The 27,837-nt window shown below is 36.0% G+C and overlaps 1 protein-coding gene across 1 annotated transcript in view; it reads left to right on the forward strand.

Moving 5' to 3' along the window:
* Nucleotides 1–27,837, forward strand: part of LOC122815033 (mucin-5AC-like) — a 168,090-nt gene that overhangs the window by 102,922 nt on the left and 37,331 nt on the right. Inside the window, exons 34-37 of the mRNA XM_044087284.1 lie at nucleotides 4,949–5,117; nucleotides 20,584–20,621; nucleotides 20,713–20,878; nucleotides 27,718–27,755. Coding sequence (XP_043943219.1) covers nucleotides 4,949–5,117; nucleotides 20,584–20,621; nucleotides 20,713–20,878; nucleotides 27,718–27,755 — 411 coding nt within the window. The remainder of the gene's footprint in view (nucleotides 1–4,948; nucleotides 5,118–20,583; nucleotides 20,622–20,712; nucleotides 20,879–27,717; nucleotides 27,756–27,837) is intronic.

The raw sequence follows: 27,837 nt of genomic DNA on the forward strand, positions 1-27,837 counted from the left end.
CCCTAACCCAATTCAAGTCCAACTTGGACAACTAGATGGGAAACCGGAAATTCATCCCTGGTTTGGCTCCTGTGTCTCTAATGCAAACAGGTAACCTGTAAATGGTTCATCTGCCAGGCCCATGCCTACCCTTATTAAGGGTATCAGAACTTGTCAGAGATTTGGGATGCATGGCTAGACTTAAAAAGGCCCTTGTGGTCGTTAGCCTAGTAAACACCTATGAACCTATGAACCTATATGTTTACTGTCCTTCCGCTGGCCAAATAGTTTAATGTGTTAATGTTTCAGGTTACATTTGCCAAATAAAAAAAAAATGTCTATGTGAGAGACAGATATCAAGCTGATTCCCTCCTGCCTTACATATAAGACACGCAGCAGGATATAGAGGACATCCCATTTCTACAATGTAGAATGCACAGCCTGAGTGTGCAGTTCTTTCCAGAAGATCAAATTCTTTTGAATGAATTATCCTCATATTATTTATCGCTATTTACATAATTAGATCAGAAAAAATACTTAATGAAAATGTCTAATAAAAATATGGATAGTCTCAATAAATATCTTAGACAATCAAATTCTACTGTCAGGTAGAACCTAGTATCCCGATTGCAATCTAGGAAAAGAAGAGGGCATTTTCAGTTTCTGAATATACCTTGTATGTGTCTTTATGTCAGGTAATGGTTTTAAAAATTACCACCACCTAAAATGGATCCCCAGGTAAGCACAAAGAGGATATTTCCATAAGAAACAGAAGGGAGGGACCTGCTCAAGGTAACAGTGCAAAACATAGAAAATCATAATTGGCAGCGAAATTGATTGATTAAAGTGAGTGCATTAAGGAATAACTGAATATGCCCAAAAGGTAAAAAGTGATGAATGCTGTTTATAGTAAGATGAAAAGGTGAAGGCTGAAAGTTAAGATGAAAAAGGTGTCACCAGCTCGGAGGGATGGGGGCAAAATCCTATACCATCAGTGTAGAACGTCAAGTGTGTGTAGCTAATTAAGCCTTTGATCAAAATGGGAATATGGCTGGTCATTGATAACTTTGCTTATGTAAGTATCAGAAAGGTAGACTAATTATTTAAAACCAAACAAAATATGTGACAGCATGAAGTGTTTGTTGTTTTGTGGGGAAAAAAGAAAAATAAAACATTAAAAAGCAATCAAAGCTAATTAATTGGAAAAGCATATGGAATGATGTAAAATCATCAGTTGTAAAAGAAGGAGAGTGATGCTAATAAACTAAATATTTCAAACCATATAGTAACAGATATAGTCTGCTCTTTAAAATAAAGTCATATATGGCAAAAAAGACACAGTGCTACCACTAGAAACTATTAACGCTACTTAGTACTACCATTAGGAACTACTAGGGAAACTTAGTGGTACTATTAGAAATGAATGGTGCTATTTAGTACTACTATTAGGAACTACTAGGGAAACTTAGTGATACTATTAGAAAGGAATGGTGCTATTTAGTACTACTATTAGGAACTACTAGGGAAACTTAGTGGTACTATTAGAAATGAATGGTGCTATTTAGTACTACTATTAGGAACTACTAGGGAAACTTAGTGGTACTATTAGAAATTAATGGTGCTATTTAGTACTACTATTAGGAACTACTAGGGAAACTTAGTGGTACTATTAGAAATGAATGGTGCTATTTAGTACTACTATTAGGAACTACTAGGGAAACTTAGTGGTACTATTAGAAATGAATGGTGCTATTTAGTACTACTATTTGGAACTACTAGGGAAACTTAGTGGTACTATTAGAAATGAATGGTGCTATTTAGTACTACTATTAGGAACTACTAGGGAAACTTAGTGGTACTATTAGAAATGAATGGTGCTATTTAGTACTACTATTAGGAACTACTAGGAAACTTAGTGGTACTATTAGAAATGAATGGTGCTATTTAGTACTACTATTAGGAACTACTAGGGAAACTTAGTGGTACTATTAGAAATGAATGGTGCTATTTAGTACTACTATTAGGAACTACTAGGGAAACTTAGTGGTACTATTAGAAATGAATGGTGCTATTTAGTACTACCATTAGAAACTACTGCTGCTACCTAATGCTACCAGAGAAAACTAGGCAACTCATTTAAGGAAATATAAATAATATTTCTAACCCAAATTCAAAACTCGATATTTAAAAATTATATTACATACATATATCTATGGGTGATAGACAGTTGGCTGAATGTTTGGAATATTGCACATTTGGAATCCCAGCACAATCACTTGAAGAGGTATTTGACTTAGGAATGTTAGCATTAATTAGTGCAAGATCATGGTACTGGGGACATTCCCCCTTTGCTCACTGTATTGTGATCTTGGAGATGGTGTATATAGTTTGAAGGAGGTTTGGGTGGTGCAGGAGGTTTGCTCTTTCTCTATTTTGTTTAATTTTCAATTGGCTGATGTTTGAGCATATCTTTGATCATGTACCATTTGAAAATATGTTTTACACACACATATATATATATATATATATATATATATATATATATATATATATATATGGAGAAAGAGAGGGAGATGAATATTTGTGGGAACACTGAATTTCATTCACACTAGGTTTGGTTGATATCGGTTTGGTTTTCTGTTGGTAAACAAAATGGGGTTGACTAAGCAGATAGTCAACAAGTCTGCAAGATCACACAATTTTTGGGGTTGGGCAATATGCCATTTTCTCAACCTCAACATTGTCCATTCTCAGCATTAGTATATAAAATTAGCAAGCAGGATGGAGGGTGCAGTGAAGTTTGCCTTCCTGCAAAAAATGATGTTTTTAGCATTACCTTTTTAATGCATTATCTCAATATTTAGAATACAATCTGTACAATATTTTAAGTAACTTTAATATTCCAGCATCACATTAATTGTGAGCAAAAAGCCTGATTGCACAATGTACTGCATTAGGGGTATTACAATTTAGTATTGCATGTAGAGATGAAGTCAATACACAACAAAAATATATAGTTCAAAGTAGGATACCTAATCTGTGTGGCATCATAGCATTTCAACAGCTTTGTCAATTTTATTCTGAGTAGGAGTAGCCATTCCACACGCACACACACACACACACACACACACACACACATATATATATATATATATATATATGGTGTATTTTTTCTCATTGAAAGCTCATCCTTTTGAAAAGAAAAAGTACAAATGAAAGAACCGATAATATTAAAAAAAAAAGTATGTAGGAATCAAACCCTGGACCACAGGAAGCAATTAAGCATCATAGTATCCCCTGTCATAACTGAGAATGACAATAATTTTCTCCTTTATAAATATTATTGATACTGGCCAGATTCAGTAAAGCCTACACTAAGTGTACACAATATGTATTCAGTAACATTCCTACCACGTTTTGTGCTTTCTAGTCACTCAGAAAGATTAAAGTAAGTGTGCATGTAGTCTGCACTTTGTGGTAACCTTTATGAATCCCTAACAATATTTAAAGCTGCAAGAAAATGTATATGAAAACTAAACTTAGGAGGAAGAAGTTAAGTTATGCCTTTGTTGTCTGTTCACTTAGAAACAGTGTACACTAGTGTAGGCAATTTATATTTTACCCTTATGCATGCTTGTATATTACTTTGACTTTAATATTACAATTAATATTCCAGCGCATTATAGGCAGTGTGATGTAGAACCAAGTGAAAGAAAGATAATCCTAGCATCCTAGCAGGAAGATACCATGCAAAGACATGCATGTTTATTTAGTTATATACTTACCTACTTTCTTATCACACCCAGAGAAAGGATGAGATTAAATCAAGAATCTGGTACATTGTACATGTTATTTATCTACACGTTTTAAGCATCATGGACAGCTATGCACATAACTGGCACATCATCAACCATTCATGTACAACCTTGGCACATCAACAAATACAACAAAGTTCCTTTAATCATGCCATGCTTACACTAATCAGTAGGAACTAAAGCAAAATGTTACACATGGCAAACCTAACATGTATGCCCTGACAATTCCAAGTCAACCTAGAATACCTAAAACAAACACTATATCTAAATGTAGACTTAGCAATAAATAAATAGAAACATGAATAAAGTAACCAAATAAATTGAAAAAAGATAGCAATTCTATTTCTGCATAGCATAAAAAAGTAATTTTACAAACTACCCATAAAAAAATTCACAGAGGTTGTCTATCTAAGCTAAGGATGTATGGAAAGAATAGTGAAACATTAATGAAGTGTACCTCAGAGGTGAATGAATCAGACTAAAATAGAGAAAGCATATTTCAGTATGTCTATATCAATTTATATACTCACACACTAACATGCACACTCTGAGTCCATATCTATCTTCTGTCTATATACATATCATCTCAGTCTGTGTGTGTGTGTGTGTGTGTGTGTGTGTGTGTGTGTGTGTGTGTGTGTGTGTGTGTGTGTGTGTGTGCGTGCGTGCGTGTGTGCGCGTGTGCATGTGTTTGTGTGTGTGTGTGTGTGTTTGTGTGTGTGTGTGTGTGTGTGTGTGTGTGTGTGTGTGTGTGTGTGTGTGTGTGTGTTATATTTAGATTTTTGATTGCTCTGTTTATAAATACCTGCCTTAACATATTTTTTAAATACTGCATAAGTACCATCTTTTGTAAGCTAAGTTGTAAAATGCAGATATAGTATTATAAACAGTGCTGAATGTCTCATGGAAATTAAGCATGGTCTTTTGTCTATCATGGCAAAGTTATCAAGATGAAACATTTTCACATTTCCTTCAGGAGTTTTTTTTAGTCATGTTTAACCTAATTCCACTAAGAGAAGTACTATCATGTTTGCTGAAACTTATTTCTGGTAGTTTTAACATAACAATTTTGCATACAGCTAGCTAAATATTTTATAGTTACAATCAAATCGCTTATTTGGGTATGTTGTATCTATGTATATTTTATTCCACAGCTTGGTGAAACGTGGACTTCAGGCTGTCAAGACTGTATATGTAGTCCTACATCAAATGCAGTTGCATGCAAACCTCATCAGTGTGCAAGTTTGCCTGTATGCAGTGAAAGTGAAAAACTGACAATCGATAACAGCTCTCCTGATCGCTGCTGTACCACTGGTTATTGTGGTAAGACAACATCTTATCAGTCTATGTTGCCATAATAATATTAATAACTTCAAAGAGAAAGGATACATTTGCCTGTTTTCTATAAATCTGCTCTGCATAGGTACAAGTTTTTGGAAAATTGTAGGATGGCTTAAATATATTCCTACTTTTGGTGTCTAAGAGGGTAATGACTGAATTTTAGAAGACTGCAAAACTGAAGTACAATTTTCATAAGTTCCTCATATAGATATATTGATAGATAGATAGATAGATAGATAGATAGATAGATAGATAGATAGATAGATAGATAGATAGATATGTAGCAGTAAAATTAGATATAATGGATGAAGTTTACTTTGTTGGGGAAAACAAACAACTGACAAAGTCAAGTGCATCACCCATTGTGTGTGTGTGTGTGTGTGTGTGTGTGTGTGTGTGTGTGTGTGTGTGTGTGTGTGTGTGTATATATATATATATATATATATATATATATACATATACATATATATATATATATATATATATATATATATATATATATATAAGCGTCCACTTTCAAATCTTGAAATACTGAAATATCAAATTTCAGTATCTCGAGAAGATATGGTTGAATGTGCAGTTACTCGAAACTGCACTTTCATGAATGTTAAGTTATTGAATTTGCGGGTAGTTGTAGTTTTGCATTGTTGTCTCTTTAAGGTATAGTATGGTCTGGGATTTAGAGATGGTGACTGATATGTGGTTATATGTGGAGACTGAGCTAGGTGTTTTCTGCGTAAGGGGTTTGGGTAGGAATTTGTTACTTTTTTATTTATTGGGAAAGTTTAGGAATAAATTGGGGTACGTAGATGACAGTGAGTATGTGTGTGAGTGTGTGTGTGTGTGTGTGTGTGTGTGTGTGTGTGTGTGTGTGTGTGTGTGTGTGTGTGTGTGTGTGTGTGTGCATGTGCGTATGTTTAAGTATATATATTAGCCAAGTGTCGCCATTCCCTGTAAAAAAAATTGGTAATGTTCAGGTTCGGTTTATTGCAATTTTGGTGTTGGCCTCTCCAGAATCTGTTATTCTGGTAAGTGCAAATTCATTTAACTGAATTAGACATGTGTAGATACAGGTCTACTTTAAAATACCAAAATGCCATAACATCGACTTGCGGAACATTGAGATGAAAACCATGAAAATTTACAATAAATAATGCTCATATCACCATAATTTTTCACAGAGAACAGAGGCAGTTGGCCAACATGGTGAACTTTACCCTTTTCTCTACTATAGTGCAATCTCAGAGTTAGTATATTTAGTTAGCAGGGGGTGTGGTGGGTGTGAGGAGCAAAGCCCCACACTTGGGTGGGTTTTATTTGCTTCCATTTGTTTTTTATGTACTGTTGGCCAAGTATTTACTTCCAGAACATTTCTCAATGAACAAGTATCTATAATTTCCTATTTCCCTTTATTTCTTCACAGACAGAAAAGAATACCACTTGCCTCTCACAAACAATATTTGTAGCTTTGAGACATAAGTTAAAATTGAAGTCCCACCTCTTCTCTGTCCGTCTAAACCACCATCAGCACTGCTCATTTCTCCTCCTGCCTTCTTCACAACTCTCCCTCTCTACATTACTTGTCCATTTCTGACTCACCTACTACCACTTCTTCATCCACTCTTTATCCCCAGTGATAATTTACTATTATATTTCCTCATCATTTCACTCATAAAATCTCCTCTGCAGGCCCCCTCCATGTTTTGACTATGTTTCCTAACTTCTCCAATCATAAGTTGTATCTTCAACCTCTCCTCCCTCATCCTGCCTCATTTTTATTATATGCACCAAATATACATTTTTTTGTTTATTATCACTGTACCCAGCTCCACCCCTTACCTTTCTAACTTGATCCCAAATACTCCAAGCATCTCTACAAGGCCACCACATTTGAACCTAGTCCACATCTCTCTTTCTCTCCCGCTCCCCCCCCCTCTCTCTCCCCCTTTCTATCCATAGTTCCAGCAGTAAGGTATAGAACTCTATCCTTTCACAAAAACTCTCTGGGACATTCTATACCACATATGCATCAGATTCCTCTACATGTTACCTCTCTGTCTGTCTCTGCTTAATAATCCTATCATCTCCTGTACTCTGCCCCTCTTCCAATCCCCTTACTATTTTCATCCATCTAATCCACTGCTCTGTGAACTTATCCATACCTAATTCTCCAGAATTCTTTCCAGTCTGTCACTCATCTGGTCAGGATAAAACAGTTGTGGGTTCTGTTCAGTCACGTTTATTATACACAAACACATCAGGATCGAGGCTTTCTAACTTAAGTAAGCTTATACAGACTGACTGCCACATTTGACACTCTAGCTGTTCTCTCAAAACTGCACTGCTCCCTACACCTGTTCGGTATTTATACTGCACGTGTGTCACTTGGAAATGCTTCTTAAAGTTACAACAGACACACTGTTCTACATCATCCCTCTTTGAGAAATTGTTCATACAACAATAACATTGAAAGACATGCAACTGTACAAAATAATCTTTTGTCATGCAATTATAGATACACATAAAACAATCATGTCCAGGTTGCTACGTATTTCCCACTGGGTTTAAAGATACAAACAAATTGTGTGATATAAAAATTGGAAGTAGGTTTAGCAACAGGAACTGTCTCTATAGAATGTTCATCTTTAGCGACATCAGGAACATTATTAGGAAGGGGAGCTGTTGTCGAGACACATTCTGCCATCAGAACATTGTCTGGATTGCTCTGAGATGTAGGGTCAGTATCATAGGTATGATGCTGTGAAATTGGTTCTGATACAGGAAGAAGATGCCTGTGGTTTCTCCTGTATTCCACACCATCCTACTAGGTAGGATCTCTGCTTGGTACAAACACATATTACTTAACCAATCTGGTTGAAGCCTTTTGCCCTTTGCATCCTAACAGTCTCTCCTTTCTACAATGGACAAAGAAGACTGCTCTTCTTGTCATAACTGGACTTTTGCAAAGATCTCTTTTTAAGCAACCAGGTTTTAACTGCTCTGTTGTTCTTAACATGAGACACTAGTAAACTGGAACTAATAGATCGGGTTGCTCTAATCTGCCTCAATAGAAGTCTCTGAGCAGGCAAGCCAAGTAGGCTGTCATGGAGTATGTTTCTGAGGCTGAGTAGATTCAAAAAGATATCAGTATTGTCATGTTTTGACCTTTCAAGTAATTGCTTTGCATTCTGTACTGCACATTCAGCTAGACCTTTTGACTGTGGATAGTCATGATTTTGGCTTAGCTGAAGTGGCTCTCTTTGTAAATTCAGTTTGGTACTATTAGACATTGAACAAAAGGAAAGTACTTTATCAATGTCTTTTGATAGAGAAGGCTAAAATACTAGACCTCTTGCCCTTCTTTTGGTAGAATCAGAACTTGGATGACCATAATTTAGAATCTGGATATACACATGTTGTAAGGAAGTAGGAACAACTATTTTAGGACCTTTGAAAATGGTACTCTCTTCCATCAACTTCTCATTTCGGTAAGGAAAGTAAGGTTGTACTTCAGGCATTACACAAGATTGCCTTGATGGCCAACTGACATCAATGACGTGGTTGAGTTTTTGCAAAACTGGATAAGTCTTTGTATGATCTCTCAGCTCATCTAATCTTGTAGAAGTAAAATTACGTACCTCCATGACATCAAAGTCAAAATTCTCCTCATCTTGCTTTTCCATAGTATTTCGGGGTGATCTGGACAAGGTATCAGCCAGATATAAAAAGTTTACCTTTAGTGTAGAAGTTGTACTTGTGTAATTTGTGCATAATTTTTTTGCAGTCTAGCTGGAGCTATATGCATAGATTTCTTTAGAATAGCAACTAGATGCTGATAGTCTGTTTCAGTCTGGATAGCTAGACCATAAATATAATCATGGAACTTAGAACATGCCAAGACTATTGCCAAAAGCCCCTTCTTATTCTGAGTATACTGCATTTCAGTTTGGGTAAGAGCTTGAGACACATAGGCAACAGGTCTGCCCTCTTGGAGAATAACTGCACCTAAACCAAACGTTGAAGCATCACAAGAAAGAATAACTGGTTTATTAACATCATAGTATCTCATTGTAGGTGGACTAGAACATCCCTGCTTAAGGTTGTCAAATGCTCTCTGGTCTGTCCCAACCATGACCAAACAACATTTTTGCATGTTAGCTCTCTTAAAGGTGCTGAAATCTCACTAAAATCAGGAATAAATTTGCCCAAGTAGTTAACTATGCCAAGAAAATTCTGTAGAGCTTGGACGTTATCTGGAGCCTGCATTTGTATAATGGCTGCTTGTTTGGATGGATCAGGTTGCAAGCCAGAATTGGTAAATAAATGACCAACATATGTGACTTCTGTAAGCCTGAATTTAAACTTCAGAGGATTAAGCTTCGGGTTCACTTCACATGCTCTGTCCACAACATTTCAGAGGTTTTGGTCATGGTCTGCTTCACCATTGCCTCCGACCAATAAATAATCAACAATTATGGCACATGGATAACCTGAAAAAAAATTGCTCCATTGTTGAAAGACTTCACTTACAGAATCTATAGCAAAATGCATCCTAAGAGTCTGTATCTGCCAAATGGGGTACTGAATGTAGTCAGTAGTGAAGATTTCCGATCAAGCATCACTTGCTAAAATGAGCACTTTGCTAGTAGCATTTGGCATCAGGGCAGTGACCTCTTCTACTGTATGCATAAAATGACAGGGTCTCTTTAATGCTCTATTCAAGTCTCTCGGATCAATGCATATTCTGATTTCATCTAAACTCTTTTTATGAGCAGCTACGATGGAAGATACCCACTCGGTTGGTTCTGTGACTAGACAAATCACACCTTGCTGCACTATTTTATGAAGTTGGACCTTGACTCTATTCTGCATAGCTATTGGAATGCTCCTTGCTGGTCTGACCACTGGACTGACTTCTGGATCTATTTTCATTGAGTACACAACTTGAAGTTTGACCAAAACGTTATCAAAAACAGCATACTCTGAGAAAATGATATCTGTGAAATTGGAACTAGGACATGTGCTTATATGATGGACTTCCTTGGCAAAAGAAAACAGTTTCATTCTCAAACTGTCTCTAAGACCTAACAATGACAGGTCTTCGAACTATGTAGAATTGCAAGCAGTATTTCTTCTCAGCCGAAACGAATGAAAGTATTACTGAACTTTCAGTTTAAATCTCTTCACCTCCATAAGCAACAAGTTTTGCACTATTGGTTAGATTAAGTTGCTCATCAGCTCTCACCTTAGGAAATGTTTTCACTGACATAACATTGAACTAGTGCCCATTTTGAGTTCTGCGGGCTAACAATTAATCAGAACAGTACAAAACACTTCATTTTTTGCCAACAAATCTACTGCATCGACTTTTTCACCAACTACTGATATACCATCTACATAAAAAGTAGGGTTGCAGCTCTCTATATGATCAACTTGCTTTTTGAGTGACTTTTCTTTATAACAGAATGAGGCTTTCTTGATTTGCAAAACTTTTGAAAATTATTCCAGTTTTTACATTTGTGACATTGTAAACCAGATGTTAAGCACTTTTCTCTTCTAGGCTCATGACTGGCACCACACTTGTGACAGCTAACAATAAAGCTTGACACTGGTTTTGCTGATTCACCCTTATACTGCTGGAGTTGCCATGTGCTGAGGCCTGTTTCTGCCAGCCACACACTGAGTACTGTTTATGTTTGCTCTAGAACTTGGTAAAATCATGCTTTTATCACTTACAAGCATATTTGTGTGCCTCTCTGTCAGTTCATGGATTTGACAAACCTCTGTTGCCTTGCTCAGTGTTAAATCACTGTCATGAAGTAAAATCTTTCTCTCTGGAGCACTATTAACATGAGACACAAGCCTGTCCTTAACTCATCTTTCAAGTCACCAAATCTGCACGTCTTAGCTTTATTTCTCAAGTCAGTGATATAAGCTGCAAAAGTCTCCCATGGCTTTTGATCTGTTGTGTAAAATAAATGCCTCTCTAATGTAACATTTGTCTGGGGATTGCACATTTCTCTGCATTTATACTTCACACACTCAAGATCCTCTCTTGATTCAGCTGGTACAACAATTTGGCTGTGTTCCCCCCCTCCAGTATATACTGCTGGTGCATACACAAATGAACGCTCCCTTTCAATAGCTTCAGACCCTACCAAGTTAAACAAATGAAAGCCTTTGTATGTACATCTTTATCTGAAAAAGCTGTTTGTATAAAAATGTCACATTCCTCCTTGAATACTCTCCAATTCTCTGCACTATTGTGATCAAATACAAGTCGACTGGGTCTGCAAAGTGCCTTTGCAATATCAACACACACCACTGAAGGCTCTTGAATTTATGCACAAACATGCACACACATATCTATTCCAGAAATTTATGCCAACACTTGTAACTATGCCCAATACCAGAGTAAGCCTCTGAAACACTTGTACTTTGCAAAATACGTCTCAGTGGCACAAGAACACTCTTGAAATCACTGAATTTATGAAACCATTCCTTATCAGTGTTATCTGAAATAACTGTGCTTTGCAAATAAACTGTACACAGTAGAAGAAGCTCATAGGAAGAAACGCTTCAAACTGATTGCACATGCGACTGAACTGTGTACAGCACACAGTAAACTTTTCAAAATAGCTGTACTTTGAATAACACTGTATAGTGTAAGAAACACTTTGAAATGACAAAACTCTGTGAACAAACGTACACAGCACAAGAAACTTTTTTGAAATAATTGTATTTTTGACTGCACTTTTTCAAAGTAGTTGCAATTTACACATATATACTTTTTGAAATAAATACATCATGATAAACCACATACTGCAAAAACTTTGCATAATCTGAAATACTTCCGTATCTGTAGTTATGCCTTGAATAGCTTTGGTTAATGCAAAATAGCTGCTCACTCTGAAATACGATTTGTACTAAACATTTTATAGTTAACAAAAAACAATCATGCAGACAGAGAACACCTCTGGCTGTTTCTCCTCTTCATCTCAGTCTTATTGGACATTCCCTCATTAAGAAATAGTCACACCTATGGAACCCTATACAATGCTTCTACTCCCCTCATCCAGCATCCATGTTCACTACTGTTTGAAAGGGTCTATATTAGAAGACCGAATGTTTAGGTGATCAAACACCTAAACATCAATCTTATAATATCAAACCACACAATGTTGAGTGTCCCAGGGAAACACGTCCTTCAGCCACAACACAAAAAAACATTACTTTATATCTAAATTAAGTGGGGGGCTTTGCCCACCCCACTCCCTGACATGGGGGGCTGTGCCCCCCACACCCCCCTAACTAAATATACCAACTCAGAGATCGCTCAACAGTAGGAAAATAGCAAACTCCGGTGAATGGCCAAGGGAAAGCTTTCCCTGCGTTAAATCGGCCATTTGCCATTTTTTGCTTTCGATATTAGAAGATCGATGGTTAGGTGTTTGATCACCTAAACATTCAGTCTTCTAATATAGACCATTTTGAAATGCCTTTTATATTAATTCTTATAGCACATAAACAACATCAATGAGTTCTGTCCCAGCTCTGTCTTCCTTCTTATTAGCTTCCCAGGTTACAAAGTTTATTAATATTCTCCAGTGATTCTTTGATGATTTCCATACTACAAACCCTACTTGCTCCTTCCCTATTAACTGAAGCAGAACACTCTTCAATCTTTCCATCAAAATAAGAGCAAATATATTGATATCCACATTGTATAAAGAAATAGAGCTATAATTCATAATAATCATGTAAATTCCTTCCTGCTTACACAGAATCATTAACATGGCCTTTTTGACTGACAGTGACAATCTACATGCCACTAGAATCTCATCTTTGGCAAATGATCCTCAGTGTGAAATCCCACTCTTTTATAAAAGTTGATGGGGTCTCTATCTGGTCCTTCAGCCTTCCCCTACTTTCAATGAATTACCCTCATCTTGCGGCTCAACTCTTGTCTATCCTCTACCTCTAAAACTGTCCCCTTCCAGAAATTAGAGAAGACATCCTGGAACCTTACCTTTCTTTTAATTCTACATATTCTTGATATCCCTAATCTACTTATTTGACTTCTTCCCACCTCTCAGTCATGCCTTACTTTGCCCACTCATACCTTTTTCTCACATGCTTTTATTTTCCCCATCAACAATCCTTGATCTATTGCCCCATTTATCCACCAGCTTACCCCATCTTACCATTTCCACCCTAACCCTAGTTCCTTCAAGATCTTTTATCCCTAATTAGTATTCTTCAATCTTGTCCTCACTCACTCACTCACTCCACCCATAGTTACCTGAGCTTGAAAATACTTAAGCTGCTCCTCTATGTTCTTAATTCCTTTATTGTACTCTCATCATATTATCTCTATCTCTCTCCCCTATTATCAAAATTTCACCCCATACCATTCTCTAAGCTTTGCATCATCCTCCTTGATCCTATTCATAAGAACATGTCCTACACCAACAGTAATCATTTAATATCCTTCATACTCATATTATGCACCAGATTCCACTCCCATACTTTTAGGGGCCCTTCTCCCTCATCCCATTACAATTGAACCATAGTATGTTGAGATTTAACCCTTTCGCCCAGTGTACCTCCATCAGCTCTCCTAGTGTCTCCTTATCCACCAACAGTCTATCAAACCTACTAGCCAGCTTTCTTTCACCACCTAGAAAAATTAAATCACCTCTATTCTGGCTTTAAAATCTGTCAAATATCCAAAAGCCCTCTCTCATTATAGCCTCCCCAGCTCTTTCAGACTAGCTTTATAAAATTCAACTAGCCCAAATAATCTATTTCTCTTCTTGTTCAATCAAACAGTAATATCTTCCTAAACTATCAGTCTTGTCCTAAGAAGACTAATCCACTCCCAATAAACTTCTGGTCTCTCTGTAATAGGCTCATAAAAGGAATATAAGGCTATTGCTTTGCCTTCTCTAAGCCATTTGCCTGCCACCCACCATCCATGTCTCTCTCCATCACTACTAACTTATCTAACCATTCCTCCTTATTTTTCTTCTGTGTCCTGACCATCAAGCGAGCCTGTGTTACCAGCATTAAGCTTCACTTCCTGTAATAAGATTACATCTATTTCCTCCATTACAAATTTGCATACATTTTTCTCCCTGTTAAAGTGATTATTAATACTCCTAACATCCCATTCTCCTATAATTAACCCCTCCTCAAAAAGAACCCCTACAACTACTTTACAGCTAGGATTCACTGGCCCTTGGATTAAGACAGTGTTTTGACCAACACTAATGCTACCCCTGGGCAGGGCAGAGTGTTGGCATATCATTAAGACTCCACCTGGATAAGTACAAGGATCCTTATATTCCTTGTAACTGATCTTGACCTACTCCCCAAACTACTCTAGCCAAAGCTTTACATATCCCTATTTGCTAATGTTAATGAAAAATAAATCACACCTGCCCACATTCCATCAGTGACTCAGTGACCTACCCTACCCTACTGATTTATATAAAAATTTCCCCTCTATATCAAGTTTCTATCCACTTTGCTAACATGTTCCTAGTTTGGCAACCACCCTTAGTTACGTAACCTGTTATTTAAATAAACTCTAAACAATCACTAGTATCTTACAAATACAACAAAACCAGACAAAAACATTTTCCTTTGATTTTTTATAGAGACTGCTCAATAATTGGCACAAATCCTCTTTAAATAACTAAGAAGTCACACATTTTATACATTCAAGTCCTATCCACGTTAACAGCATTTCTTGAAAGCAAAAATTAGCCACATGTTAAAATAAAGCTCTTACATACCATTGTTGCCGAATTACCAGCAATACCTTCAATAAGTTAAGATTCTTGGAGTTTCCCTGACCTGTTCAGTTATTCATCAATGATCAGCCCTAAACTCATACAAAGATGATGTGAAAATGTAGATCATATTTTAATGGGGGGATACATCCCAACTACATAACTGGAAAGAATTGCTCCCCAGTCCCTTCACAAGCATTTGTCTTCTAGCTACACTGTCTCATTTCTTTCTGACAGTCACTGTAAACCATCTTTTGATTCTTTTGTAAGTTCTAACCTTATCCAGCAGACCAAAAGCAGTATCTCTTATCCACTTAAGCTGTGCAGAAGAGGTGAATAAAAAGGCCAAAACATGCATGACCACAACTACTGGGGTTTGGCTTTATTGGTCTGAATGCAAACCTAATTTTTCATAAAAAAAGCAATCAAATGCAGAAACTAAACATTTCTTAAGTTAAATTTGAGAGAGAGATACAAACTGTATTTATACAGAGGTAACATTAGTAGTACTACCAAAAATTGGCTTCAGCCTACTAAATAAGCATTATAGAAAACAAAAAAGAAATGGTAGCAACAAAATGAAATAGCTTAGATGAGGTTTGAGTTTGTATTATGGATGGTGGCTATGGATTAAAAGGTAGTCTAGGAAAATGTCAACACTCTGCCTAAGGGAACGGGACAGAAGCATAATGAGGCCAACCAAATGAGTGAATGGACAGGGTTAAGAAAAACATCACAGACTTAAGAAAACTGAAACCCGAAATGACACCTTAGCAGTAACACAAAAAATGTAGTTTAAGTGCTTACATTCCTTTAATATCACCAGAACTTGTCAGAAAAAAATACTAATAGCATTCTTTCTCTTAAATACCCTGCCTAAATTGACATAATAAATATTTTGACCAATAACAGAATATAATTCATGCATATTCAATTCTTAAAACATTATAAGTATCATATCACTTTAAATTAATACTAAATATATCAATATTTAAAATACTAAGAAACTAATCTTCAGATATAATATAAAATGTAAAACTTGTTAATTAAATGGCACAAGGTTCAAAATAACCTTCTTTTCAAAATACATTTGATATTAACAGTTTCATTTAAGTCCCATTTTTATAAGACCTTAATAGCATTTGCCATTTAAGTTCTCTGCATACCAATTAATTCTTGAAACTGTTGGTATAGGACATTCCATCATCTTCTAATGCAAAGAAGCTGAACTTCCTAAAACCAAAACATAGAGAAATGTATTTAGCCAATGTGTTGGTATAATTTTTATTTTAATAACATTATTATGTTCTGAGATTTTTTTGGATAACTTCCTGATGGTTTTCCCTACATAATAATGATCACATTCACAACACCTAGCCAAATAAGTGAGCTTTGCAGGCTGTGCACTACAGATGTTCACCAACAGGACATTGAGCTTTCATTTCATAAAATGATAAGGTGATGTTTAGTTCTTCTCTGGAATTGTTGCCACTCTTGGATCTCAACTTTCTCCTTCTGATTCCACTGTTTTCATTTTACTATTAGTCTGTTCTTGGGTAGTGTTTATAGTTCCTATTAATGACAACGTCCTGACTTTGCCTTACAACTTGTTGATTGGTATTTCCTACCTGGATGATTTAGCACCAATTAGTTATCAATTCTGTATTCCTGCTTTATGACTAGAGTTTTTTTCCATCCTTATTAGAGAAAAATTTCCACCCACCACTGTTCCTCTCTGTACCAACTAAATTGGCTCAAATCTCTTCACTACCTCACTTATCTACAACTAACTACAGCCCATAAACATATCTACCACCCAGCAACCTGCCCTTCCCTCTCCTCCATACTGACCATGTACCATCCTAATCGACACCTCAGGTCTGAAAACAAAATGTTACTGACTGTTGACAAACCCAAGCTCTCATCCGGCCAAATTTATTCTTTTACTGTCTCTAAACTATGGAATATTCTCCCTCCTTCACTCAGGGCTACCAGTAATTCTCTTCCTTTAAAAATCCCTCAGACTAAATCTCTCCTCTTATTGGATATGTACCTGCACCCCAACAAACAACCTCAAAACCTGACTTAATTTAATTATTGTTATTTCCGCTCCTATTCTCTACTATACTTACTCCTTCTACTGTCACTCTGGCTTGACGTTTCCCTCCTTTAGCCCATCTGTCTCCTTCTACTCTCACCCTGAAGCTAACTCTCCTCTGCTAAAGAATTCTGCATTTACAATTCTTATTTGAATGTATTCTATTTTTACTTGTATACCTATACCATTATTGCAAACAATCTCACTGTTGTTATTATTTTATTGATTGTACTGCTACATCTCGACATACTTTGTTTTTGTCTGTTAACATTGCTTTGTATGTAATTAATGAGGCTCTTTTCTCCCCAGGCCTCCACTGAAAATAAGCTCATTTAGGCCTAGTGGACTTTCCTGGTAAACAAATGCAATAAATAAATCTTTATTATATTTGCCTTCAAGAAATCTTTTCCCTCAACATTCTTGATAACTTCTGCCCTATTGTAACATTAATTTCCTGGGTAAAGTTATTTAGAAAATCACTAGAATTGTATTTTACAGTCATTGGGATCAATGGACCTTACCTTAGCAATTTACAAATTCACCGTTTATTTATTCATTATTTATTGACATCTGATTACCAGAGAAAGTCTGAATAGGTAGAAGGCCATTTTTAGTGGAAACCCGGGAAGAAAAGCTCCAAACTATTACAAAGCATTTTAAAAACTATAATTTTACAATCTTCAAAAATAAATCAAAAACATCTGCAGTTTATATAATTATAACAAATTAGGGATAATATAAAAACAGTTGTTAAGTATATATATAAGTTATATATATAAGTTATATGACAATCATATAAGAAGACCATGGTTTAAGTTTGTTTAACAGTAGTTTTTATCTGGAATAATCTAAAAGGGTGGGGAAAGCCAAACACACTCTGGCTAGGCTTATAAATGCCCTATGAACCTAGGAATGTGAGAACAGGTTTGAAGGTGACAGTGGATGTGATGATAGCGGGCTGTTGGGCAGGGTTGGTTAGAGACGCCCACCGACTGGTCAATTTATAACTGAGTGAAATCAGTTTATCACCAGTACAAAACAATTAACAAAGAGATACATAGTAAAAGTGGTTTTCTGTCATTTCCTGAGGCTAAATAACTGACATGTGCAGTATAGTCTACTAGTGAAGAAAAAGGGACCGGCCGCCAACTTAGTAACAGGTCCTTAGAGGGGACCTATTATTTAACAGAGCCATTCAATCACAGAGCAGTCATGTATTTGACTGATTAAAGTTAACAGACAGCAAGGTTCTTCATAATATATGTGTTTAATTTATACAATGACACAACTCTCAGTAAACTTGTAGGAAGATGGCCTTGTTTCACAGCTCCTGCAGTATTGAAGTCAGATGTAGTGACCACAGGCTTTTATAAATGACACAGTTTTCAGTAAACTTGTAGGAGTAGGGCCTTGCAGCAGAGCTACTGCAGTATCAAGGTCAGATGTAGTGACAGCAGGCTTTTATACAATGAAACAAGTCTCAATAAACTTGTACAAGCAGGGCCTTGTGGCAGATCTCTTGCATTATCGAGGTCAGGTACAGAGACTGCAGGCTCTGCTCTATGACAGAAGATAGAAACTGAGTGTAAGAGGAGACAATATATCAGAGCATTAAGACTGCACTTATTTCAGCAGTGAATTATCTCATTTAGTTAGAGACTAAGCCATGGAGAGGATCATAATGGATCTCATAAATAAAGACATAGGGAATTTGCAGACTTTGGATCCAACCCAGTTTGGCTTTGTCAAAGGCAGATCATGCCTTTTAAACTTGGTCGACTTTTTCGAAACAGTCTCAAATGGTTAATCCTGACAATAGAGGAAAACAGGATATTTTGACTGAAATAGAAATCTGGTCCATTCATGTCAACTGATTATTCAAACTGATGCCATGTCCATTTACTTTTTGATACAATTCCAAACTACAGAATACAACATGAAAGCAACATGGTATTGAAAGTAAATGAACATGGCATCAGTTTGAATAATCAGTTGACATGAATGGACCAGATTTCTATTTCAGTCAAAATATCCTGTTTTCCTCTATTGTCAGGATTAACCATTTGATACTTCTAAAAAATTATCTCTATCATACCATCATTGATGATTTAGTTTCCTCTTATCTTTAGATACTGTGCCTAAATAGTCAATCTGTTGACTATGTGTACATCAGAGAAACGTGCATCTGAGCCTCTTTATTTCCATCTCATTCATACAATCATCAGTCAAATTATGATGGCTTATCCCAAACTATGCCTCTGCCTTATCAGAATAATCTGTCATCTACCTTTTTCTTAATGTCCCTATCTTTCCAGTCTAGTTCATAGGTTCTTAGGTTCATAGGTAGGTACTAGGCTATTGGCCCAAGGGCCTACGTAAGCCTAGCCAACAAGATTCCCTGTCTTACACCACCCAGGAAAGTTATTTTCCTGTGCCACTGTCGTGCAGAGACACAGAAGTGATCCCCAGGATGTATTTCCTATTTCCCATCCACTAATCAAGATTTTTCTTGAAGAGTGCTAATGAATAACTTTGCTTGACATAGATGGGTAGCCTGTTCCAGAGTATGGGAAGTCTCTGGGACAGGTATCTATCCCCCCAGCATATCCTGTTTATTGTGGTGACAAGGTTTAGGTCCCTAGAGCATGTAGCTCGGAGGGATTGGGATTTCTTTAGGTGTAGCATGTCCAACAGCTCTGGGTTTGACATAGCTTTATATGTTAGGCAGAGATCACCTCTGAGTAGGCGATAAGCTATGGAGTAAAGCTGGAGTTTTTTGACACGGTCAGTGTAGGGCATTTGTTTGAGTCCAGTAATCCTCTTTGTGAGGAACTTCTGTGGCCTTTCCAGCTGCTGCAGATGTCTTGTGAGGTACATTCCAAAAGGGGCGTTGTACTCTGTAATGGGTCTAATGAGTGATGAGTAGAGGGTAATGATGACCTCTTTTTTCCTGGATGAGAACCCTTTTATGATGAGGTGTGCCACGTAGAAGGACTTCCTGACTACTGTGGCGATGTGACTATCAAAGGAGAGACTACTGTCCACCTGGGTCCCAAGGTCTCTTATCATGCATTTGGTGTTAAGTAGATTGCTGCCTATGTGGTAGTTCATGGGTTCTTGATGTTTTTCAATCTAGAGTCCCAGATAGTCAATAATCAGCCTGTCAAAAGTGCATTACCCTTGCTTGACACTTCAGTTGCTTTATTATAAATCATATAATCTACTGGTTAGTTATTCAAAGATAACTAATAACTTTTAATAAAGAAATTATCTTTTTTATCCTCACTTGTATCTAAAATATATTCCATGATATAATGAAGTTGAAAGGTGCATTACATTTTCCTTATAATAACCTCATGGAATAACAGAAAACAATCTTATCCTCTTTCATCAGTCAAGTACTTTGAGGCATTATGTTACTTTTATACTGTTTATATATCACTGTATATAATGAACAATTACTGGTACTAAGAGAACATCATGGGAAATGCTAATCAAAAAATGTATAATAGTAAATCACTGTTTTTAGAACATATATTTTATGTTTTTGCAGTTAAAATAACGTGCACATATAACCAAAAGAAATACATGGTAAGTGTTATCAAATTCTTGGCGGTTTATTTTAATACTTGAATATCAAGCTACAAAGTTCACAAACAATTCTACACTTTTTCACTAACAGCTTGGTGATACATGGACTTCTGGGTGCCAGCAATGTACTTGTAGTAAGATAACAAAGTCTGTACAGTGTGTACCTCAGAAATGCCCAGCAGATCCAATATGCAAGCCAGACGAAAAACTAACAAAAAATTTTGCAAGTGGCTCCTGCTGCCCAACAACTCAGTGTGGTAAGTTTTATTTGAAATAATGCACTGTTTTTGTATTTTTGTTTGATTGGTGCTAGTGAAAATCTTGATAATTACTTTTATAGCTTCAAGAATAAAATTATCATTGCTTGTATACAGTTATTTAAGTCCTACCCAGCTATGCTGTGGTATGATTGAGATGCTTGTGCAAAATTATCCATTTTACTCAGACATAATGACAGATCATATCATAATTATGTAACTTGTCCTCAGGTAGCTGCCCTGCAGCTCTATTCCAGAGCTTTCCAATGCTCTTTGAGGGTTAACTAATACCCCATTAGAAAAAACTTTTTATTGACCAATCCAGTCAAAGAAAACATAAATACCTTAATGTGTGAAGATCGCCTGCTGTCCTTTATTTGCAAAAAGTGAGTGTCACTATCCTTTGTTTAAAGTAGCCTCTTGTAATAGCCCATATCATCCTATTACTTCCTGCTTGCAAACTCTTAATATGACCAATATTGTTTAGCTCTCAATAATGCCTTTGAGAATTTTTTGTGTATTCTATCAATCAGTCAGCTAGAACAGGATATACATTTGAATTTACTAATTGTCATTATAGCATTTGTAAGTGGCTTTTGTATTTACCACTTTTTTTCCATAATGTATGGCCACAATGTCACCAAGCTAATGTATGATCTCCTCTACAATAAAGTGGGTGTCAAAAGTAGGTGCATTTATTGCCACTGTGGATATCTGGGTACTTGAAGTGTGTCATTCCAAACTGATTTAAAAGATCACTCAACATGAATGATTGTACTGGTGGGTGTGGCAGCATACTTTATTCCATCAGAATGAGGAAGGTCTGCCCTGGATGGTCCTGCAAGTTATAAAATTATTTTTGTTTAAATATTATTCTTTCTGAAAGGAGTAATATAACATTTCTTAGTATCACATGCTTTCTTAACATCACATAACACATCAACAGTTCTAGTTACAAAACTTTCATTACAATCTCTATCAACAAAACTTTGTTGCATAGTAACAGATGTTTGGTTTAAATCTTACTTTTTGGATGCATTCATCACAGCCAACTACAACTGACAATGCATGTATTTACCTATATGTGGTAGACAACAGATATTATAGTGAAACAAATTATTTGCCAACAAGAACTTATGGAAAAATCCCTAACTCTGGCATGTTCTCTATTGCATAGAATGTCACATTTAAAAACATATTTGATCCAAATAAAAATCAAAATAATTTTATAGGTTAATAGGATTATAGGTAAGTACTAGGCTAGCTGCCTTTGTGGGCTAATTTATGTCTAGTCAGTTTCACTTTTTATGCTCTAAATAACCTCTGTCATTTGGTTATAGATTGGCTTTGCCCATCCCATGGTGAATAATTATAATTATAATTGTCCCCCTAATGAGAATGCCCGAGATAATACAATAGATAATTAGAAGGGAACTATGCATGGGATAAAGCATTTAGAAACTGTCCATTGGTAGTACATGGGGCTGTCCTGGGGTAAAGTTTCTGTTTCCCATCCACAGATATAAGTTGTGCTTGAATATGGACGGGGTGAACTTTATTTTATGTAGATGGGGATTCTGTGCCACAGCAGCAGTATCATCTGTGAAATATACCTGCCTTTCCAAACCATTCTTTTGATGTTGCAGAAGATCTCTAGACCAAGTATTTCTGATGCTATTTCACTTGCTGATGTGCAGTAAATCCATCAGTAATGGATCTGAGGATGCCTTGTATGCTAGACACAGGTCACCTATAAGCAGTTTGTAGGATACCAAGTATAGTAACAGGACTTCGAGTTGGTCCATGTCAAGCATGTTGTTTAGGCCTTGTAACATTTTAGTAAGGTATCTATGTGGGTGTTCCAGTTGTTGAATGTGTCTGGATAGATACATGCCAAAGGGGGCATTATATTCAATGACTGGCCAAATGAGGGCTCAGTGAAAGGAGGCAATGACATCCATAGATCTAAACAAAATCCCTTTGTTTATAAGCTGTGAAATATAGAAGGGCCTTCTTAAAACAATAGACACATGTTGGTCAAAAGTTAGGTCACTGTCCACATAAATTCCCAAATCCAAAATAACTCATTCAACTTTTGGGGAGTATTATAAACGTGGGTATACATTAATGCATTTTTTAGCCATTTAGTGTCAGACCCTGTGTATCACACAGTAAAAAACTCTCCTTGGCTAGGAATTTCTTGTAGTTTTTACTAATTGGTTTGTTTGTGTGACCTTTTTACTTTTTGGTTTGGATGTTAGTTGGGATATTTTGCAGATATCTTAATGGTTATGGACATCAGTTCGATGTAAAGACCCTGTGTTTCTGAAGTATAGCAAAATAGTCCACTTATGCTGTGCTGATAAGGTCATAAGAAGGCTGAAACAAGCATGCCTGTAGCTAGTGGGGTTTGGCTTTATTGGCCTGAATATATCCACAAAAAGTTAAAAAGAAAAAGTAAAGAGTCATGGACATTCAGAGACCATGTAGTTGAAACACTTGATGCCCTTAAGGGGTTATTTGTATATATCCTATGGGTTTAAGGTTTCATACAGTGAAAACTCTAGCTTGGCTAGGTTTTTCTTAGAATTTTTTCAATTAATTTGTCTGTTTGACCTTTTTACTTTTTGGTTTTCATGTCTTAGGAAGAGGATTTCTCTAAATCAATGTTTCTGGGGATTTCAGTGTCATTTTTATAGTTCTGTGATGTCAACCAATGGCCTTTCAATGTTATGTCCTCCAAGGTGTTCGTGCCTGCTGTTATGCAAATCCATAACTATCAAAGCAAATATGTCCTATAATTAAATGTGACTATAAAGCATTGTTTATTGTGTGATTTATTAGGAAAAACTGAATTGAAACACATTTTAGTTTTTCCAGACAATAAGGCTGACCATGCATTTAGGATTGTGGTTCCATGTAGTGCCCAAAAGATACTTTAAAAGATACTTCATTGCTGTTAACATTGCAAATCTCCCAAACATGTTTGTATGCTTGTTTCTGTCTGTATAGGAATGGAAGCAATTTGGCCATAATAAATGTAAGTAACAAGAAAAGTTACTTAGACATGCTAACCTTTCTTACAATTTAACTTAGTTTCTCATTTATTGTATCAAGTCATTTATACACATATTAAATTAGCATTATTTTTGTTTACCCTTGTTAATTCCAGTGGGGAATTCAGGTAACACTAACCACTCTTAAGGCTTTGAACTGTTTTTGCAAGCAGGATGGAAAATGTTTTACACTTTTATTTTTACTTAATGAGATAAAGAAATGGTTCTAAAAACGTATTCAAATACAGAAATACCTGAACTACTGGAAACTTACACTATTAAAAGGCACATAGTTCAGATCATTTAACAGCAAAATTTAAGAGTAGGTACTGAAGAGTACATTCACCTGTTATTAAAAGTATATAAAGTGCAGGGAATGGAAAAAAAATACAAAAATGCTGTGAAAATTACCTTTCCCTGCTTTGTAAATCTATCCATGTGTTAGACTTTTAAAATAACAAAAGCGAACAATATCTTACAGACACAGTGCCATTTCTGGCTTTTGCCTCCTTTTCCCTTGTATGGAGTTGATTATATTACCCAGTTATTGTTATAGTCATTTGTTAAAGTCATAATGCAGATATAGTACAAACAAATAATGATAATCAGAGAGAATATCAATAAACTCTGTTTTATCTGTATTGCATTTCTTTTTATTTCTAGTCTAGAGAAATCTGATCATTTTGTGGACAGCTTAACAAAGTACTAAGTCATGACAGAAACCTTCTTGCCTTCTGTGCATTAGATTTTCAAGCAGTTTTCAAGGAAACTATATATGCTTCTTGTAAGTTAAGTGGTAAATCCATCTGTAAATTACATTGACCTCTGAAATCTTTTAAATGTGAGGAAAAGTTTTGAGAGTTGTTGTCTTTCGACTTTTGGGGGTTAGCGGTCGCCACAGGGGAACTCCAGTCAGCTAATGATTGGCAGTAGATTTTCATGAACGCCGAGGTGCCAGCTCAAAGTTCAAACTTCAACAAAGGCACGCCCATTTACGCATGTCTTTTGAACGCCCACCCAGCCACAGAGAAGACATGCAGACTCCACACAGAAGGCACTCACAGCACTCCAGCCGAGAATCAAACGAGAGAACCTCTTGCTATGAGGCAACAATGCTACCGCTGCAAACCTTTTCAGAACCGCTATTGCTGATGTTATTTCAGCATAGTTTAATAAGCACCCTGTTTTTAAAGAAATACACTCAAGAAGTAATCAAGTGGTGTGGGAGCTAGGCAGCCATACTCTTAATATACAGATTCATTGCTTACTGCACCTCAAGAAAATTGCACAGCATGTGTAGGGTATATGGCTCAGGAAAGCTTAGCTGCTTTCTGTTATTATTTTTCCATGATATAATTTTTTATTACTGGAGATAACAGTATATAAGATGACATAAGTGGTCATAACAGGATATTCATTTAATCCATTTTCACATAAACAGGACTGAAGATAGTAACTCTGAAGAAGTATGCTTTGACTAAGTGAAGAAAAAGCAATAAAGATGGTACTAGCAGTTTTAAAGAACTGGAATAAATAAAGTTAACACTACTGCTTCTTTGGAAAGGGAGTATAGTAGTTAAGCATTAGGTACCAGCAAGGATACCATATATCCTGCAGACTAGTAATTGTTGGAATCTGATTATTATATTCAAGCTTGGAAGAAAAGATAGAAAATAACTATAGATGAGAAGAAACAGAAATCTATATGGGAAAATGGAAAATTATGCCTATGAAATAGGCAGAGTACTTTACAGTCAAAGGGGTCTGTCCTCTGTCAAGAAGAGTAAATATGTACTTGGTATACAAGTCCAAGGACTTATAATTAACTTAAAGAAGACAGCACAATAAATGCATTTAGTTTCTCCCTCCTACAACCCTTTTGTCACATGTTTTATATGAGATAGGTATTAAATAAGCAAACTACAATGCTTGAATTTTGGATTAAATGTTTACAGCTATTGCATAAAATGTTGTTTAAATTTTACTACTAAATGAAAAATCTAGACTGGTAAGAAATACAGATGTCTGTTCTATAAGTGCAATAAGGCAGGTGGTTTGCACTTGGTATACATATTAAAACAGTGCCAGAGATTATAAGGCACTCACATCTACTTCTTTCATATGCTCCCATTAGGGGTCACTACAGCGGATCATCTGTTTCCATTTTTTCCTGTCCTCTGCATCTTGCTCTGTCACATAAACTACCTGTATCTCCTGTGTCACCACATACATAGATCTTTTCTTAGGCCTTCCTCTTTTCCTCTTACCTGGCAGCTCCATCAACTGCTGGGGCTCCACAAGCCAGTGCATTTCTTCATGCCGGTCCCAAGCCAGAATAAATGGGGAGGGTTACGTCAGGAAGGGCATGCAGTATAAAAGTTTTGCCAAATGACATATGCGGACAATAAAACAGACTATAAGGCACTCACTCCCATGGTTTATACCTTACAACACAACTGGCTATGGGGTAATATCTGTATCATGCACAAGACTTCATGCCTTATTGCATATTTAATAAGTGTCTCTACCTGCTGGTATTCTTAGTGTTTCTGATCAAATATTCTTCATTCCTGCACCACCCCTAACCCTAACCTAACACCTTACATTAGGAAAATAATTTTTATAGCACTACTACTATCCAGACACAGTTGGTCTGAACACAGCTATGAGTTTTTGTTTTATTTTTAATTGTTTTTATTTTTCAGTGAATTTGTTTTTCAAAATACCCTCATCAATCATTTTTTAAACTTTTTATTTGATTTTAAAACAAAACAATCATTTACACAATAATTAACAATCTCATGAAACTCTGTATATACTATTTACAAAATCCATGACAAAATTCAAAACATTTCTAATATAATTAAGGCTGCACCCTGATACTAGCCACTTATTCGAATGTTCCCTGAAGTTGCTGCACATTTGTAAAAGGAGTTTGCCCCATTGTGGAATAAACCCTTTTTAATTTACAGAAAAAATAGTATAAATAGTTGCATGGTTTCCATTTAGAAGTCTCATGCAAGCACATTACATGAGAAAATGGCATAGAAATTTATGAGATACCAGCTCAAATGAAAACAAAAATAAGTGCTTGAAATGTCACAGACCACTGGATACTTATAAGACAGGGAAATCTGGAACAAAACAGACAAACATTTCTCAGGAGAAAAAGTTAGACATAACCCAACAGTGGGAAACAAAAATAGCATGTGAGAACTGAGTAAAGAAAATGTATCAGAACTGAGGGTTAAACAAATCTGTGAAAGCTGTGAAAGCTTTGCGCAGTTTTAATGGGTGGCATGAATTTAAAGCAGTTAATTATTATTTCCCAGTTTCATTGAGTTTCTGCTCTGTAAAGACTAATCAATAGTAAACAAATGTGTGAAAGACTATTGTTTCCTTCAGCCGTAATACAATAAAGCCGAGGATCAATAATAAAAATGGACAGCATGTGTCATAATTTCTTATTCTGGAGAGTTGTATTAATGTTTTGTTTGCTTCCAAAGCATATATTTGTAGTTTTATTTTACATATTGTTAATTCTGTTCTGTTGAGTGTAGCCACCATTTTCGTCAAATAAATATTATTTAACAAATAAAAAGCACTCTTTTAATTTTGCAGTCTGCTGTCAAACAGTATTTTTACAAGCTTCAACTACTACTTAGATATTGCAGGATATGTTTCAGTAATGTTATCCCTTCCTAAAAGTTTCACATGCAATGAAAAGCCAGCAAAAACATATATGATAATTATTTCTTATAAACATATTCATTTTCTTTTCAGTTCCAATGGTATGCACGTTTAATCAAAATAAATACAAAGTAAGTACTAGTTATTTTTTTGTAACTCAATATTTGTTATGAAATGAAATTTGATATTTCAGAAAATAAATAGTAAATGGAT

Source organism: Protopterus annectens, chromosome 11.part0 (assembly GCF_019279795.1).
Source record: "Protopterus annectens isolate FY-2018-M chromosome 11.part0, PAN1.0, whole genome shotgun sequence".
Taxonomy (NCBI): Eukaryota; Metazoa; Chordata; order Ceratodontiformes; family Protopteridae; genus Protopterus; species Protopterus annectens.